This window comes from Cynocephalus volans, chromosome 4 (genome assembly GCF_027409185.1).
Source record: "Cynocephalus volans isolate mCynVol1 chromosome 4, mCynVol1.pri, whole genome shotgun sequence".
Taxonomy (NCBI): Eukaryota; Metazoa; Chordata; class Mammalia; order Dermoptera; family Cynocephalidae; genus Cynocephalus; species Cynocephalus volans.
The window spans coordinates 147,593,212-147,610,738 of NC_084463.1; the positions used below are offsets into that span (position 1 = coordinate 147,593,212).

The following is a 17,527-nucleotide window of genomic DNA, read 5'->3' on the forward strand; positions in this document are numbered from 1 at the left end:
AAAGAAATAAACAAAAAAATAAAAAGAAAGAAAGAAAAGAAAAGAAAAAAGAAAAAATAAGAAAGAAAGAAAGAAAAGGAAATAGAGAATTACCGGATTCCTGTGAAGAATCTTTTACCAAATCCAAGACCAACTACTTGATGCTAAACAGAAACAAATGACTCAAAAGCCAAATGTTACCCCCATCCCCCCCCGCAGAGGCGGCAACAGCAGCAGCCAGCAAAACCACATGGTCAAATGCTACCCTGCACCCTGCCTGGAGCCCAATGGGGAGCACCAGCCTGTGGGCCTGACCTGCCATGTTTGGCCCAGCAGAACTGCACAGTGCTAGGGGCTCATTCTACGACCACAGAGTCTGGAACAGGAACCAAGGTGGTTTAACATAACCACAACCACACCTACTGTCAAGCAAAGACAATTCACCTCCACAGTAGCAACCAGGGTCACTCCACAGCCAACCTCAGTGTAATAGAAGAAGCAAACCCCTACCAAATGACCATGCATCAGTGAAAAAAATACCATAAGTACGAACAATAAAGAAGAAATGACACCACCAAAAGAATACAGTAATGCTCCAAAGTCAGACTCCATGGAACAGGGAATCCTGGAAATGTCTGAAAAAGAATTTCAAGCAATAATCTTAAGAAAATTTGAAGAAATAAAGGAATACTCAATTAGATAATAAAATGAAACAAGGAAAAAACATCCAGAATATGAAGGAAGAAATCTACAGAGATTAATACCTTAAGAAACAGTGTAGCAGAACTTCTAGAAATGAAAGACTCACTCAATGAAGTAAAACAAAGAAACAAACAAACAAACAAAAACACGACTGAGAGCTTGGGCAACAGAGTAGAGCAAGCAGAAGAAAGAATTTCAGAGCTTGAAGGCGGTCTTTTTGAAATAACTCAGGCAGACAAAAAAAGGAAAAAATAATTTAAAATAATGAGGAAAATCTAAGAGAGATAGCAGACAATCTCAGGTGCTCTAACATCCAAATGGTGGGTATTCCTGAAAGGGAGGAGAAAGGAAAAGGTATTGAAAACCTACTCAGGGAAATAGTAACAGAAAACTTCCCAGGTGTAGGGTGAGATACTGACCTTCAGATCCAGGAAGCCAAAAGGTCCCCCAACAGATTAACCCAAAAAGATCATTCCCAAGACATAGTATAGTTAAATTCGCAAAGCTCAAAGACAAAGACAGAATTCTACAAATCGCAAGAGAAAAGCATCAAGTCACTTATAGGGGAACCCCCATTAAACTAATAGCAGACTTCTCAACCAAAGCACTACAGGCCAGAAGAAAGTGGAATGATATATTCAAAATACTAAAGGAAAAAAAATTGTCAGGAATGAATTCTTTACCCAGCAAGACTCTTCTTCAGAAATGAGGGAGAAATAGTGTATGTCCCAGATAAACAAAAGTTGTGGGAGTTCACTACCACAAGATCAGCCCTGCAAGAAATTCTCAAGGGAGTCATTCATCTGAAATCTGAATAATGGTGACCATCATGATGAATACAGAAGAAAGAGCAAAACCCACAGTTAAAACAAAAATGCCAGCAAGAAAGAGAAAGAAGCTAAATTCTCCCACCTTAAATTCCCAACTAACATTGAAGAAGAGAAATAAAAGGGGAAATAATGATCAAAAGATATTTAAACCATCTAAACAAGAAGCAACTAAATGACAGGAATTAAGCAACACTTGTCAATAACTACCCTAAATGTGAATGCACCAAGCTCCCCATTCAAAAGACACACACTGACTGACTGGATTAAAAAGCTAGACCCAAGCATATGCTGTCTTCAAGAGACCCACCTCACCAGTACAGACACACATAGACTAAAAGTGAAAGGATGTAAAAAGATATGCCATGCAAATGAAAACCAAAACAAGCAGGAGTAGCTATTCTTATACTGGACAAAATAGACTTTAAACCAAAAAATATAAAAAAAGACCAAGAAAGTCACTATATAGTGATAAAGGGAACTATCAAGCTGGAAGATATAACAATCATAAACATGTATGCTGCCAATACTGGAGCTCCCAGATATATTAAGCAAACACTTTTAGACCTACAGAAAGAGATAGGACCTAATATATTAACAGTGGGTGATCTGAACACCCCTCTCTCAATATGGGACAGGTCCTTCAGGCAACAAGTCAGCAAAGAGACACAGGATTTAATCTACACCCTAGACCAACTGGACTTGGCAGATATATACAAAACATTTCACCCAACAGCTAAAGAATACACTTTCTTCTCATCAGCTCATGGTTCACTCTCCAGGATAGACTACGTATTATGTCACAAACCTAGTCTCAGCAATTTTTTTTTTTTAATGAAATCATTACAACTCTCTTTTCAGACCACAATGGACTAAAACTGGAAATATGCAATAAACAAAATAGGGGAAGTTATACAAATACATGGAAACTAAATAATAGGCTCCTGAATGTCCAAGAAGAAATTAAACAGGAAATCAAAAAATTTCTACAAACTAATGGATATAAAGATACATCATACCAAAACCTGCGGGATACTGTAAAAGCAGTACTAAGAAGCAAATTTTTTGCTGTAAATGCTTATATAAAAAGAATGGAAAGACTTCAAATAAACAACCTAACACTGCACCTCAAAGAACGTGAAAAACAACAACAATCCAAACCTAAAGACAGTAGAAGGAAATAATTAAGATCAGAGCAAAACTAAATGAAATAGAGACCCAAGAAACAATAGAAAAGATCAACAAAGCTAAAAGTTGGTTTTTCAAAAAGATAAGTAATGTAGACACATTATTAGCTAGATTAATGAAAAAAATGAGAGTGAAGACCCAAATAACAAAAATTAAAAATGAAAAGGGAGGGCCGAGCCCGTGGCGCACTCGGGAGAGTGCGGCGCTGGGAGTGCGGCAACGCTCCCGCCACGGGTTCGGATCCTATATAGGAATGGCCGGTACACTCACTGGCTGAGTGCCGGTCACGAAAAAGACAAAAAAAAAAAAAAAAAAAAAAAAAAATGAAAAGGGAGACATTACAACTGGTACCACAGAAATACAAAGAATCAGTAGAGATTATTATAAACAACTGTATGACAACAAATTTTAAAATCTGGAAGATATGGGTAAGTTTCTAGACACATATAAATTGCCAAGACTGAACCAAGAAGAGATAGAAAACCTGAACAGACCAATAGCAAGCAAGGAGATTGAAGCGGTAATTAGCAATCTTCCAACAACAAAAAGTCTGGGTCCAGATGGCTTTACAGCTGAATTCTATCAAACTTTTAAAGAGGAGTTAACACCAATTCTGTTCAAACTATTCCAAATAATTGAAACAGACACTACTCTTCCAAACTCATTCTATGAGGCCAACATAATTCTGATACTAAAGCCAGATAAAGACACAACAAAAAGAAAATTATAGGCCAATATCCTTGATGAACCTAGATGCTAAAATCCTCAACAAAATATGAGCAATCAGAATACAGCAACATATTAAAAAAGTTATACACTATGATCAAGTGGGATTCATCCCAGGGATGCAGGGATGGTTTAACATACAAAAGTCAATAAATGTCATACATCACATCAACAAATTCCAGGACAAAGACCATATGATTGTCTCAATAGATGCAGAAAAAGCATTTGACAAAATTCAACATCCCTTCATGATAGAGACTCTCAGTAAATTAGGTATAAAAGGAAAATATCTCAACACAATAAAAGCCATTTATGACAAACCCACTGCCCGCATCATTCTGAATGGGGAAAAACTGAAGGACTTCACCTTAAGGACAGGAACAAGACAAGGATGTCCACTCTCACCATTTCTGTTTAACATAGTACTGGAGGTACTAGGTAGAGCAATCAGGCAAGGGAAAGGAATAAAGGGAATCCCTATTGGAAAAGGTGAAGTCAAACTTTATTTGCAAATGACATGATACTGTATATAGAAAAACCTAAAGACTCTATCAAAAAACTTCTAGAGCTGGTTAATAACTTCAGTAATGTTGTGGGATACAAATTAATGCCCCCAAATCAGTAGGATTTATATACTCAAATAATGAATTAACAGAGAGAAATAAAGAAAGTGAGCCCATTTACAACTGTCACAAAAAAATAAGATACCTATGTATCAATTTAACCAAGGAGGTGAAAGAACTCTACAATGCACTAACCACTTCTGAAAGAAATTAAAGAAGACACAAAAAGATGGAAAGATATTCCATGCTCTTGAATTGGAAGAATTAACATTGTGAAAATGTCTATACTACCCAAAGTGATCTACAGATTCAATGCAGTCCCCTTCAAAATACCAATGACATTCTTCACAGAAATGGAAAAAAAAAATCTTACCTTTCATATGTAAAAACAATAGACCTCAAATAGCCAAAGCAATCATGAGCAAAAAAAAAAAAAAAAAAAAAAAAAAAAAGCAAAGCTTGATGTGTAACTCTGCCTGACTTCAAATTATACTATAAAGCTGTTGTAAGCAAAGCAGCCGGGTACTGGTATAAAAATAGACATTCAGACCAGTGGAGTAGAGTAGAAAATCCAGAAATCACTCCTCAGGCCTATCATCTGATATTAGACAAGGGCAACAAAAATCTACATTGGGGAAAAGATTGCCTCTTCAACAAGTGGTGCTGGGAAAACTGGATATCCATATGCAGAAGAATGAAACTAGATATGCATCTCTCACCATACACGAAAATCAACTCAAAATGGATTAAAGACCTAGGTATAAGACCTGAAACTGTAAAATTACTAAGGGAAACTATAGATGAAATACTTTAGCACACAGTGCACAGGCTTAATGAATATGAGCCCCAAAGCACAAGCAGCAAAAGAAAAAATAAACAAATGGGATTATATAAAACTAAAAATTTCTGACAGCAAAGGAAACAATCAACAGAGTGAAAAGAAAACCTACAGAGTGGCAGAAAATTTTTGCTAACTATCCATCCAATAGGGATTAATATCCTGAATATACATAGAACTCAAGCAATTATACAGTAAAAAAAAAAAAAAAAATGACCCAATTAAAAAATGGGCAAAGGAGCTGAATAAACATTTCTTAAAGGAAGACGTACAAAAGCCGAACAGATACATGAAAAAATGCTCAACATCACTAGTCATCAGGGAAATGCAAATTAAAACCACATTGAGATACTACCTCACTCCGGTTAGACGGGCTATAATCAAAAAGACAGTGAATAACAAATGCTGGCGAGGGTGTGGAGAAAAGGGAACACTACTGCACTGTTGGTGGGACTGTAAATTAGTACAACCACTATGGAAAACAATATGGAGGTCTCTCAAACAACTACACATAGATCTTCCATATGATCCAGCAATCCTTCTTCTAGGTATATATCCAGAGGAATGGAAATCATCATGTTGAAGAGATACCTGCACCCCCATGTTCATTGTAGCTTTGTTTACAATAGCCAAGATATGGAACGAACCTAAATGCGCATCAAAGGATGATTCTATAAGGAAACTGTGGTGTACATATGCTATGTAATATTACTCTGCCATAAAAAAGAATGAAATACTCCCATTTGCAACAACATGGATGAACCTGGAGAAACTTATGTTGAGTGAAACAAGTAAAACACAGAGGGATAAACACCACATGTGTTCACTCATATGTGGGAGCTAAGAGAGAAAGGAAGGAAGGAAATAAAGATCATAGAAGTGCCATGGTCTAACAGAGGGAGGGAACATTCCTAGGGCTACAAAGTGGCATGGTAGGGAGGGCGAAAGGGGAAGGAGGTTGGGGATAGTTGGGTGGGGACAAGGGGTACAAAAGCAATTTCTGGTAGTGAGTATGCCCCCAGTATGAATCGGGCCCTCTTATCATGGCCAGGAGGTGTGATGATTAGCATTGTATCTAATGAATATTCTTAATAAAATATAGTCAAATGTTGGTGCAAAGGAAGGCAGCTTTATTGGGGACCCGTAACCTTAATGAGGTGGGAAACTAAATCATCTCATAGGCTCAGATTTACCAAGGGTTTTTTAAGAGGAAGTTGAGGGAATGAAATGTGGGGAGTGCAAAACAGGAGGGAGGGTACCTGTAAGGGGCCAGGTGCATATTCTCACCAAGGCTCCATCTGGTTTCTGTTCTCATCCTTGACTTTATCTTAAGGTTCTGCAGGATTTTGCTTTGGGATGGAATCAGTATAGCTTTATTGATGTCTTCTTTGGCTCCTCAGGATCTGGGAAAGAGCTCTACACTAATGTAAATAATGTCATCCTGCCCCATAACCAAGGTTAAAAATGTCAAATAACCATGGGAAAAGAGAGAACTCAGAGAATTGTATGCTAAGCTAGCCTTTATGCTTATCTTACATTCTGATCGACAAGCATGCTCCAATTTCTGGGTATTTAGCCAGAAAGTATCCCTTGCAAACTTCCTCCAAGCCCAAGGCCTGTTCCAGCCCTACGAGAAAGGATCAAATATACCATTGTCAAAGATCAGATGGCTGTAGGTGTACAGGCTGATTTATGGGTTTTCTATTCTGTTCCATTTGTTTCTGTGTGTTTTTATGCCAGTACCATGCTGTTTGGGTTACTACAGCTTTGTGGTATAATTTTAAGTCAGGTAGTGTAATGCCTCCAACTTCATATTTTTTGTTCAGGATTGCTTTCACTATTTGGGGTCTTGCATTGTTTCCTATAAATGTTAGGATTGTTTATTTATTTATTTATTTTTTCCTGTTTCTGTGAAGAATGTCATTGGTGTTTTGATGGGACTTGCATCGAATCTGTAGATAACTTTGGGTAGTATGGACATTTTCACGATGTTAATTCTTCTAATACGAGAGCATGGAATATCTTTCCATCTTCTTGTGTCCTCTTTAATTTATTTCAATGGCGATTTGTAGTTCTCATTGTAGAGATCTTTCACATCCTTGGTTAACTTTATTCTTAGGTATTTTATTAATTTTTTTTGGTGACTACTGTAAATGGGCTAGTTTTCTTGATTTCTTTAGCTGGAACCAACCTAAATGCTCATCACTGGCTGACTGGATAAGGAAAATGCTGTACATTTATACAATGGAATACTACTCTGCCATAAGAAAGAATAAACTACTGCCATTTGTAGCAACATAGATTGATTTAGAGAAAATTATGTTAAGTGAAATAAGCCGGGCACAGAAAGAGAAATACTGCATGTCCTCATTTCTGTACGGGAGCTAATAAACAAACCAAACAAATAAAGAAAAAAAGAAAAAAAGATACAACATTTTCAATAATATGTCCAACTTTTTAAGAAAAGAGAACAGAAATGAGATTGCTGGGGGTGCTAACGGGGAAGAGAGAAGGAGGAAAGGGTGAAATTGGTAAAGGGCCATGAAAATCAGTTACATTGTATAATGAGGAATATACTAATGATCCTGATTTGAACATCATATATTGCACACTGGTATTGGTATTCAATGCTGTACCCCACAGATAAGTACAACCAACTATGCTTTAATAATTTTTTAAAATAAATTAATTAATTAAGAATACTTACTTAAAAAAATTTTTTTTTAATAGTAGGACCTGTACTAGGAGTCAGGGACACAGTGGTGAGGGAAATAGACATGGTCCCTATTCTCATGGAGCTTACAAACTATTGGGGAGAGACTAACATAAACAGTCACACAAAAGAAAATATAATCATAAATTGTGATAACTCTTTCCAAGTAGAGTTGTGTGATGCTAAAGTTATATAAAGAGTAACCCAACACAGTTCAGGTTTATGTGAAAGTTTTCCTGGTAAATGACACTTAGTTTGAATTTCCTATAAGGACTGGCAATAGAGATGGGAGGTAGGGATAGAATTAATGGAAGAAGAAACAATATATCAAGTCTACGGGCAGCAGGGAACTTATAGCATCATAAGAAACTAAAGAAAGTTACTGTAGCTAGAACAAAAGGGGGGTACTAATAAAGGTCTATAGAAATTGAGGAACTAGACAGGTGAAGAGAGGAGACTGAATCTGCGATCAGTTGGTTAGAAAAAAAACTAAGAAAATGTGGTAGTGTCAAAAAACCAAGGTTTGAAACAATTAACATTTAAAAATTTCAATGAAAATTAAGCTAAAAATGGGAAAATTTCCATTGTATTTATCAGTAGTAAGATAGACAACCTAGATATGGCTGGCCTCAGTGATGGGTGGAAAGTTGGATTTGAAAGGGCAAAGAATTATAAGAAATTGGAAGCCAATAAAACATAAAAATGTAGCCAAAATCCTTAAAACAGTTGTCTGCTGCTGTGAGTTGTGTTTCATACACACATACACACACCCACCCATCTAATCCATATATAATAGTTTTGTAGTTTGAAATTTGACAAGAGACTGAATTTCACTGCTACTAATAAACATCAAAATTGATTTAGGAAAACAAATATATAATGTCAACACAGTTATTCTTAATATACTACAAAATTAATACCATCCAATGTTCTAAAGTGATAGTAAGTAAAGAAATAAAAGTATCATTTATTTTTATTAAAGGAGGCATATAGAAGATGTAGAAAGTCAAGTTTATTAGAAAAGATAACAGATTAAGTGGCAAAAATGGAATGAACAGGAAGAATATTTAGTAACTAGAAGATCTTGAAATAATGTTTCATATATATAATAGAGAGAGAGACAGAGAAACAGAGAGATGAGTTCTGATAAATATGGGAAGATCATCTTCATTAATGATGACGGTGTGACCCCCAGAAAGATTAAATAAATGTTTCAGATTCACCAAGACAAGGGCTGAAACTGTGGTAGAAGCAATTCTGGTTTTCATGTTGGTTTTTGCAGTATCTTGGTTTTATTCGTGGTTTTGATTGTCTTACTTTTTAAAACAAATGTCTTTTGAATACTTACTACTACTTACCAGAGAGTTTACTGAGCCCTTTACATACATTAACTTACACAATACTCAAAAAGTCATTATAAAGAAGGTACAGTTTTTATTTGATTTTAAAATTGGGAAAATTGAGTCTTAAAAAGCTGTGGACTTTTTCCAAGTTCTCATAAGTAAGTTACTCAGGATTTTATTCTTTTACAAAACTTGAGTTCTTAAAATGAACTGAGATTGATGGTCCTTTTGGGTTGTTCCCAGTAGTATAGCCTACATTTGCTTTCACGGAAATGTCTGATTGGTATATTTAAAGTATTCCTCCTTCAGGAGGAATACATACAGTTAAAAACTTTTTCTTTTCTTTTAATCCCGAATATAATTTGTCTTGCTCATCTTACTGTGAAAGAAACAAGGAAGTGAGTATCATGGCTTAAATACCTCTAGAGGTTCACGTTTAGACCCAAATGAACCCAGGAACTAATAAATCACCCAGACGACTTCAGAATGGGCTCACTGGGAGCCAAGATCGTTCCTAAGCAGGTGAGTCAGATGGAGTCTGTATACGGAACCAGTAGCCAACTCTCCACCCATATCTCAGCTCCCATTAGAAACCTCTCTCCTTGGTGAGCTGGGATATTAAATAGAATCAGATTGCATCCTAACTTCATTTCATACTTTTGTATGCTTTGCTTTTTAGCACTTTCTAAAGGATATTTATTTATACTTAAAATGCTACTTTATCAGTTTTCAGCTCTCTCTCTTTCTGTGTTTGTCTCTCTCTCTCTCTCACATACAAGCACACACCCCTTAAATGACCTCATGTTAGACTAACCAGATAACTTCTTAGAATTTACCCTCCCTCTGCAGTAATACCTGCAAAAGACAGTTGTTCCTGTATAGCTGGTGGAGGAGAGATTTCTTGTCTAAAATTCTCTTACGAAGGTGGTTCATAAGAGAATGGCGCTCCATTTAAGTGCGATACCAGTATTTTTTCTTTTAAATCATCTTTGGCCTTTGGCTTAAAATTTTCTGCCTTAAATAAATAATGGATACTCACTATAATTATTGAATCCTGAAAGGAAATATAAACTGATTGGTATATCATTCACCTAATATCGTTTTATGGAAGAAAGTGTTTGACCCCAACCAGGGCTCCAAGGCAGTCAGGCTTCAACCAGTGCTTCCCAGCCTTTTTACATGTCATGTTATGTCATTTTCGTGTGTTTTAAGGTACAAAGAAGGAGCATCTGATGGCTGAAGTCTCTAGGTCTGAACACTTGTTGTGCAGTGAACAGACAGTGGGCCTTTGTGCCTGGTTGGTAAACTCTGGTGAAGAAACCAAGCTTGGTGCAGCCCTGGAATAAAGTGTATTCAACTTGGAAAAGACCTGAGAACCCTGATAAAGGACAGGGCAGGATCTGGATAATTCTAGGCAGTGAGTAAATCTGGAAATATCTTGATCAATAAAACAATGAATAGGAGAGCGGAGGTTCCCCAATGACCATTTTCTTCCCCCCTACTATTCAGTATTGTTTCTGTGCAAAGCATTGGCATTGTACTAGATGCCAAAGTGTGTAAAACATCAGATGGGTCCCTAATTTTTAAGTTAGGGAAACTACTGAAGAATTAGTATAAGAGACAGATTTAATTTGATCTGCAGCTACATTTTGAGAATCAAGATGGGCAAAATAGAATCTACAGACACTAGGATAGGAAAGAAATACATGAAACTGCTTGGAGTTAAAGAATTAGCCACCTATTAGAAAGGACAAAAAATAATAATTTCTGATGGATTTTGGTACTCTCTTAAGTTAATTTGAGAAACAAATATTTTCCTCAATATTCTTTGTTCAGTAGATATATAAATTTTTCACCAATAGTTTAAATAGGAATGAATATGCAATTTTTGTATGTTATAAATATTGGCATTTAAGAAAGTCATACACGTCTGTGTATGTGTATATAAGTGAATATATATATCCCTAAAGCTAAAAGTACTATATATTTAATATTAAATGCATTTTACTATTAAAAGATTAAAATAATCTGCAGTTTTTCAATTGTGATGAATAATAATTAAACAAACTTAACTTGTATTTAAAACTTGTCCTGTTAATGTGTCATATTTATGGTTTCTTGATGAAAAGACTGATCCTAATATCCAAATTGATTAAAACCCAAAATATTTTTACAACTTGAAGCAGGAAATCGTAATACGATTCCAGATGAATAAGTATGCCTCTCATTTGTGAAATGGGAGAATAGTGAGTTTTGAAAGGTGAAGACAAAAAAGAACAGAAGAGCATAGATACCTTTTAAGATAGATTATTTTCAGAAAGGAGCAGATAAAGAAATGGAGGAACCAAACATTGATTTTCTTAAAACTGTTCTTGTCCACTTAACCCTTGGTGAGTCTTTTATATGAACAGAAATAGACATGCTCCAATTTGAATTCCACTGTTCAAACATAGGTTAAGTAAACAAAACCAAAAGTAAAATAAGTAATTTTGAAAATATGGCTGAGATCTACTTGTCATTCTAATCATTGATTTTTTTTCTTTAGGCTACTGGTTCTCAATCATGGCTGTACAATAGAACTGCCTGGGGAGCTTTAAAAATGCTAATATCTGGGAGCCCCTCAGATTACATTGGTAGGGGGTGCCTGGGTGTTAAAAGCTGCATGGGTGAATCCAATGTGTAGGGAAATTTGAAACAAAACTGTCTTTAGAAAAGACGCAATGAAGCAAGAAACATCAGTGCTTATTAAAGAAATCTTCGGTTAAAATAGATTAATGATTTTATAAATTTCTCTAAAAATTGACAGAGATGTAGAAATGACTGAATAAATGCTGAGACTTTGAGAGGGTTACTACTAAAAGTGAAAAACTGGAGGCTAAAAAGAAAAATTACTTTTAAAAAATAAGAAGAATTGATAAAGTAATCTAGAGAGTTGTAAGGTAGATGCAAAATCATAAATGCTATACTTTCTGTGCACTTTAAAAAATTTTGCAGGTAATTGTATTTTATTTTTAAGTTTATAGAATTTAAAATTCAAACTCCATCTTGGTATGCAACTCCACTATAAATTTTATTTTTCTACTGTGATGTGATGCTTAAATATTTCACTTCAGTTAATAGTAAATATTCACTATAGTTAATGTTCTCATCAATCCATTTATCTTCTCATATGGTTCTCTCTGATTTGGTTTGACATGTACTTTGGAACCACTACAAACCTTGAAGTTATATAAAAGTAGTAACGTCAGAAGTTCTAATACTCAGACGCCCTTCATTAAGTAAAATAATTATAATAAATTATAAATAAACCTCTTCCCTGACACCATTTTTCAGTGAAGGTCATCTACTTTACTTCCATGTTGTGTGGTAGCCTCATAATTGTCCTCTACCAGGGGTCAAATCATAACTTCACAGCTCGAATTGAAATAAAAGACTTTGTGAGAAAATGTTGAGTATGTTAAAGTCCCATATGCAAGTCAGAGGATCCTTAATTCTGAATATTCTCAAATGAAACAGCTATTTGCTGGATATGACAGAATTAGATACTTAAGTTTTTAAATTTTCAGGTGCCTGCAATTTCACCTTGACAAGTAGATGGAAAATTTATCAATCTTCAATAAACTACAGCTTTCATGTATGTCTTCACTGAGCTTTAAATATTTAGCTTGACACTGTAGAAAAATGGGTGCATCTGCTAGCCTTGTTCTACCATCCCAGTGATTGGTGCTGAAGGAGCAAACCACTATAATTTGGGCAGAATAATGATGATCAGGAATATGGGCTCTGCAGGCCAGTTTATGCAGTCACCCTCATACTGTTCCATCCACACTCTGTGACTATGGCCACGAGTCTGGAGTTTTTCCACTGTCAACCAGTGATGATGGGAGAAAACCTTCTGCATGGAGTAAGTAAGAGAAAATCTTAAGTTAATTCATGTATTGTACTAAGTAGAGTATTTGATAAGGACAGTGCTCAATTGCAACAGATAAATTAATATTAGTACTAATAAATTAAATTTGAAGTATGAAGAGTTTAGACATGATGCTTTCTTAAAGCCCCTTCTTTGTTTATATTCTATAGTTCTACTTTGTGGAATATAAAGCCAGAAGCAAAAGTGAAACTCAAATAGGGTAATATTGAGCTTAGTGAGATAAGTCCTCTACTTCAGGGCTGGCAGAAACACTAATAGCTATAATTATTCTGAAAAATGCATCAAAAACTTCACCAACCAGTATACATTTCCATAACACTGTTTACAACTGAATATTCTCATAGAATATGTTACTAAAGTACAACCAACTAGAGTAAGGTCTTTGGATATTTTAGGACTTTGAAATATATTGACACATATTAATGGGGAAAATATTTAACTTCATGTAGTTTAGAATAATAAGCTATTTGATAAACTCCTTGATTTATGTTAACTCTTTGGGCAACAAATTCTAAAATGTGGTGAATCATAAACTGGAAAAAAATTATAAATTAAAAAAAATTCCTATGTAAATAAAATTTTATGTTTTTCCCTATTTTTGATCATTTTTCTTTTAGCTTGCATAGAATAAATTACTAATTCTATATAAAGGGGGGAGTGGTATAGGAAAGTAAGTATGTTGTGATAGATAAATTATTTTGACATATTAATATATACAATTTTTTTGATATATTTTTGATTTATTTTATGGGAGCATTCAAAAATTGAAAAATAGGAGCATATATATATGGTTCAATTTATGAATTAAATGTTTTCATGGAAGAAATAGTGGCAGCAAAAAAAATACTGATATATTAATATTAATTTTCTCAAGTGGTTTTATAATATTTCTTTTTTAACCAACATCCTTTCTTATTTTCTGAAATTACAAAGCAAAATGACTCTTAAGAAGATTATTGTGAAAGCAAAAGACTCCTGTCCCTGAGACAAGAATGGCATATTACCGGAGAGTTAAAGGATCCATTTTCACCCACATGATGATACGATTTAAGGCAAGAAGACACCAATGATCACCTTCTCTCAACACGGGCAGAGGCCGTGAGAAATGTCATTTTTATTCTTCAACTGCAACAAAATTCACAACATCTTCCAGAATAAATGGCTGAAGTTAATATCACTTATGTCACTGAATTCATTCTCAAGGGAATTACAGACCAGCCAGAGCTTCAGGTCCCATGCTTTGTGGTGTTTTTACTTATCTATCTGGTCACAGTGCTAGGCAACCTTGGGTTGATTACTTTAATCAGGATTGATGCTCGACTCCACACACCAATGTACTATTTCCTCAGTCACCTGGCCTTTGTTGACCTTTGTTACTCCTCTGCTATTACACCGAAGATGATGTTGAATTTTGTTGTGGAGCACAACACCATTTCTTTCCATGCTTGTGCAACACAACTGGGCTGTTTTCTGACCTTCATGATCACTGAGTGCTTTCTTTTAGCCTCCATGGCCTATGACCGCTATGTAGCCATCTGTTGTCCCCTGCATTACTCAACAGTGATGTCAAAAAGAGTCTGCATTCAGTTAGTGGCAGTCCCATATACATACAGCTTTCTCGTTGCCCTGTTCCACACCATCATCACTTTCCATCTGACCTACTGTGGCCCCAATGTAATTAACCATTTCTACTGTGACGACCTCCCTCTCTTAGCTCTGTCCTGCTCAGACACACACATGAAGGAAATTCTGATTTTTGCCTTTGCTGGCTTTGACATGATTTGTTCCTCTTCCATTGTCCTCACCTCCTACATCTTTATCATTGCCGCCATCCTAAGGATCCACTCTACTCAGGGAAGACGCAAGGCCATTTCCACCTGTGGCTCCCATATGGTGACTGTTACTATTTTCTATGGCACATTGATCTTTATGTACCTACAGCCCAAATCAAACCACTCCTTGGACACAGATAAAATGGCTTCTGTATTTTACACAGTGGTGATCCCCATGTTGAACCCCATAATCTATAGTCTAAGGAACAAAGAGGTGAAAGATGCCTCAAAGAAAGCCTTGGATAAAGGTTGTGAAACCTTAAAAATATTAAAGTTAAGAAAATAATAAGAATGATATTACTTTATAAAATACAAGCAGGAAAATAAATCAAACTTTTTCTTGTAATTCTTTTCCAAACAACTGAAAATGTGACTGTTACTTTAACAAACCTTGACATTTTCTACAGGGGCCCAGACAGATTCTGGAAAGTCAGTATGGCTTAAAAAGTCCTATTCAGGCCATTACATCCTTGACAGACTGCTGAAATCATGTTTAAATACAGACACAGAAACACTTATGCACACAAACCCACATTATGTGTGTCCCAAGCAAAAGCATCAGCATGTTTTTGTTAGAGCTTGGGACACCGGAGCAAGACCGCCTGAGTTTGAATGCTATTTCCTTCATTTATTATCCGTGCAACCCTGAACAATACCCTAAACTCTGTGTGACTCCATTTCCAATTCTGGAAAATAATAGGACTCAACTCATTGGTTTGTTTTGAGGATTATACAGGTTAATATTTATGAAACACTTAGAACAATATCCAGTGATAATCAGTGCTAAGTAAGTGTTATGTTAGTTATGTAAATGTGTGTTATATAAATTTAAAAATTAATTCATTGAGCTCTTGAAGGAATACCAGTCATTGAGTAAGAGGGGCAAAGCCCAATTGAGTTTTCTACTGATTGCCAGACACTTAATCAAAGTAGTCTTACTTATTACAGTCAAACAAACTTAAGAGATGTGTAAAGTTCTATCTCCAACTCTGAATTATTTATAAATTGCCTAAAGTCACATAACTACTTAAAAGGGAAATTCTAAATACATATTTAAGAGTATCTGAATTTTGTTTTCTTAATACTGTGGGTGTTAATGGTTATATATCAATTCAACTGAAATATGTCATCAGATTTTTAAATATAATTGGAAGAACATGGTTTATAAATAATTGTGTTTTAAAATAAATATGTTCAAAGTATTTGCATATTTGTTCAATTGGAAATAACTTTAGTTTATGATATTTTTTTTTTTTTTTTTTTTTTTGTCCTTTTCGTGACCGGTACCCAGCCAGTGAGTGCACCGGCCATCCTCATATAGGATCCGAACCCACGGCGGGAGCGTCGCCGCACTCCCAGCGCTGCACTCTCCCGAGTGCACCACGGGCTCGGCCCTAGTTTATGATATTTTTATCTCTGCCAGCTATTTAGTCAGTCACCCTTGTAGGATCATGACATGTAATTAAAAATTAGTTATTTGATATGCTTTTATTATTTTGACAATTCAGAAAAAGTAATGAAACTGTGATTAATTTTAAACTATTATTTTTTACATTTTAGAGATTATGATACCTGTAGCCATTACATAGAATACAGTTTCAGGTTTGCAATACAAGATGATTATTTTCTGTTCTACACTTAATTTGCAAATGACTCAGATATGCTGCTATGAGGTACTTCTAGAACTTTGTGAGTTGAATGAATTCTCTGGTTTTTATAAAACACACTTAACAGAGAAGAATGATGTTTCTATTTATCACATTTTGTCTTGGGAGTATGTGGGAGCACATAGGCTTGACAAAGTACAGGGAGTACACCAAGGGCAAAAGTCCTGAATGCACTTATGCAGAACCGAAGTGCTGAGAACAGCATGTGCAGATGTTTTCCAGAAATTGCCCCATAGCTAATTTCTTTTTGTTCCTTTGATAAATGATTGATTCAGTTGTTTTTTTTTTCTCTTGCATTTCCTTGTTTTATAGTAGAAGCTGAAGCAAATACTGACTCAGGGCTGCATCTTGTTTCTCCCTTCTTGAGGAAGAGTCCCCTAGTCCCTTTGGGCTTCTCATTGCTCTTAATATTTGGTCTCTGAGTAATGTTTGCATCTCTGTCACACAGCAAGAAGTGGTATGACTATATGTTTATGTGGAGTTATGAGTATACACAGTATTCTCACATATCTCATGCATGACAAGTAGAAGTGGCATAGGCAGTCCCTCATTTTACTGGTAAAGAAATTCAGGCCTGTAAGATCCTGATGATTCACCTGAGAAACACTGGTCTTCTGGGGTTTCACTGCACCTTCCTGCTTCATAGATTTATTTACAGCAGCAATGCTTAAACACTAATTTAAGTTTTTACATCTTTACATAATTTCAATTCCTTACTACCAGCAATCACGAATTAAGGTAAATCTAGGTTTTCTCAGAGACATGAGCTAAGAAATTCAAATGTACTCCAGAGAAATTGTCATTCAGCTTCTTAAGCAGACATACACAGTTCCTACCAGCATCTAAAATTATTGACTAAGGATGCTGCTCTACATGGCTGGGCTTATCTTTTAAAACACCAGTCCCTCAGTCAAAACATCAAAATCAACATTATTCATTTTTTCGCCATGTATGTTTAAGCAAATTTTTGTATTTTTCACTCCTTTGTCAGTGGTCCCTATGTGCTTTTGTTTCTGGATATAGAATCAAGAGGCTAGCTAAAAAAGAGTAGGAAAGAAGAAATCTTTAGCAGTGTCCAAGATTGTGAAGAACATGCCTTATTTCAGAAAGATTTGGTCCCGAATTTAAGCTTTTCTACTCCAAGTTTTGTAATATATAAAGCTCCAGTTCCTTATATATATATATATAAAAATTTCTCATTTCATAACCTGAGGCATG

The 17,527-nt window shown here is 35.4% G+C and overlaps 1 protein-coding gene across 1 annotated transcript; it reads left to right on the plus strand.

The window, feature by feature from the left end:
- Nucleotides 1–13,968: 13,968 nt before the first annotated feature.
- On the plus strand, nucleotides 13,969–14,928 carry LOC134374766 (olfactory receptor 8U3). The gene has a single exon (XM_063092716.1). The coding sequence runs from the start codon at nucleotides 13,969–13,971 to the stop codon at nucleotides 14,926–14,928; it is 960 nt and encodes a 319-aa protein (XP_062948786.1).
- The last annotated feature ends 2,599 nt before the right edge of the window (nucleotides 14,929–17,527 follow it).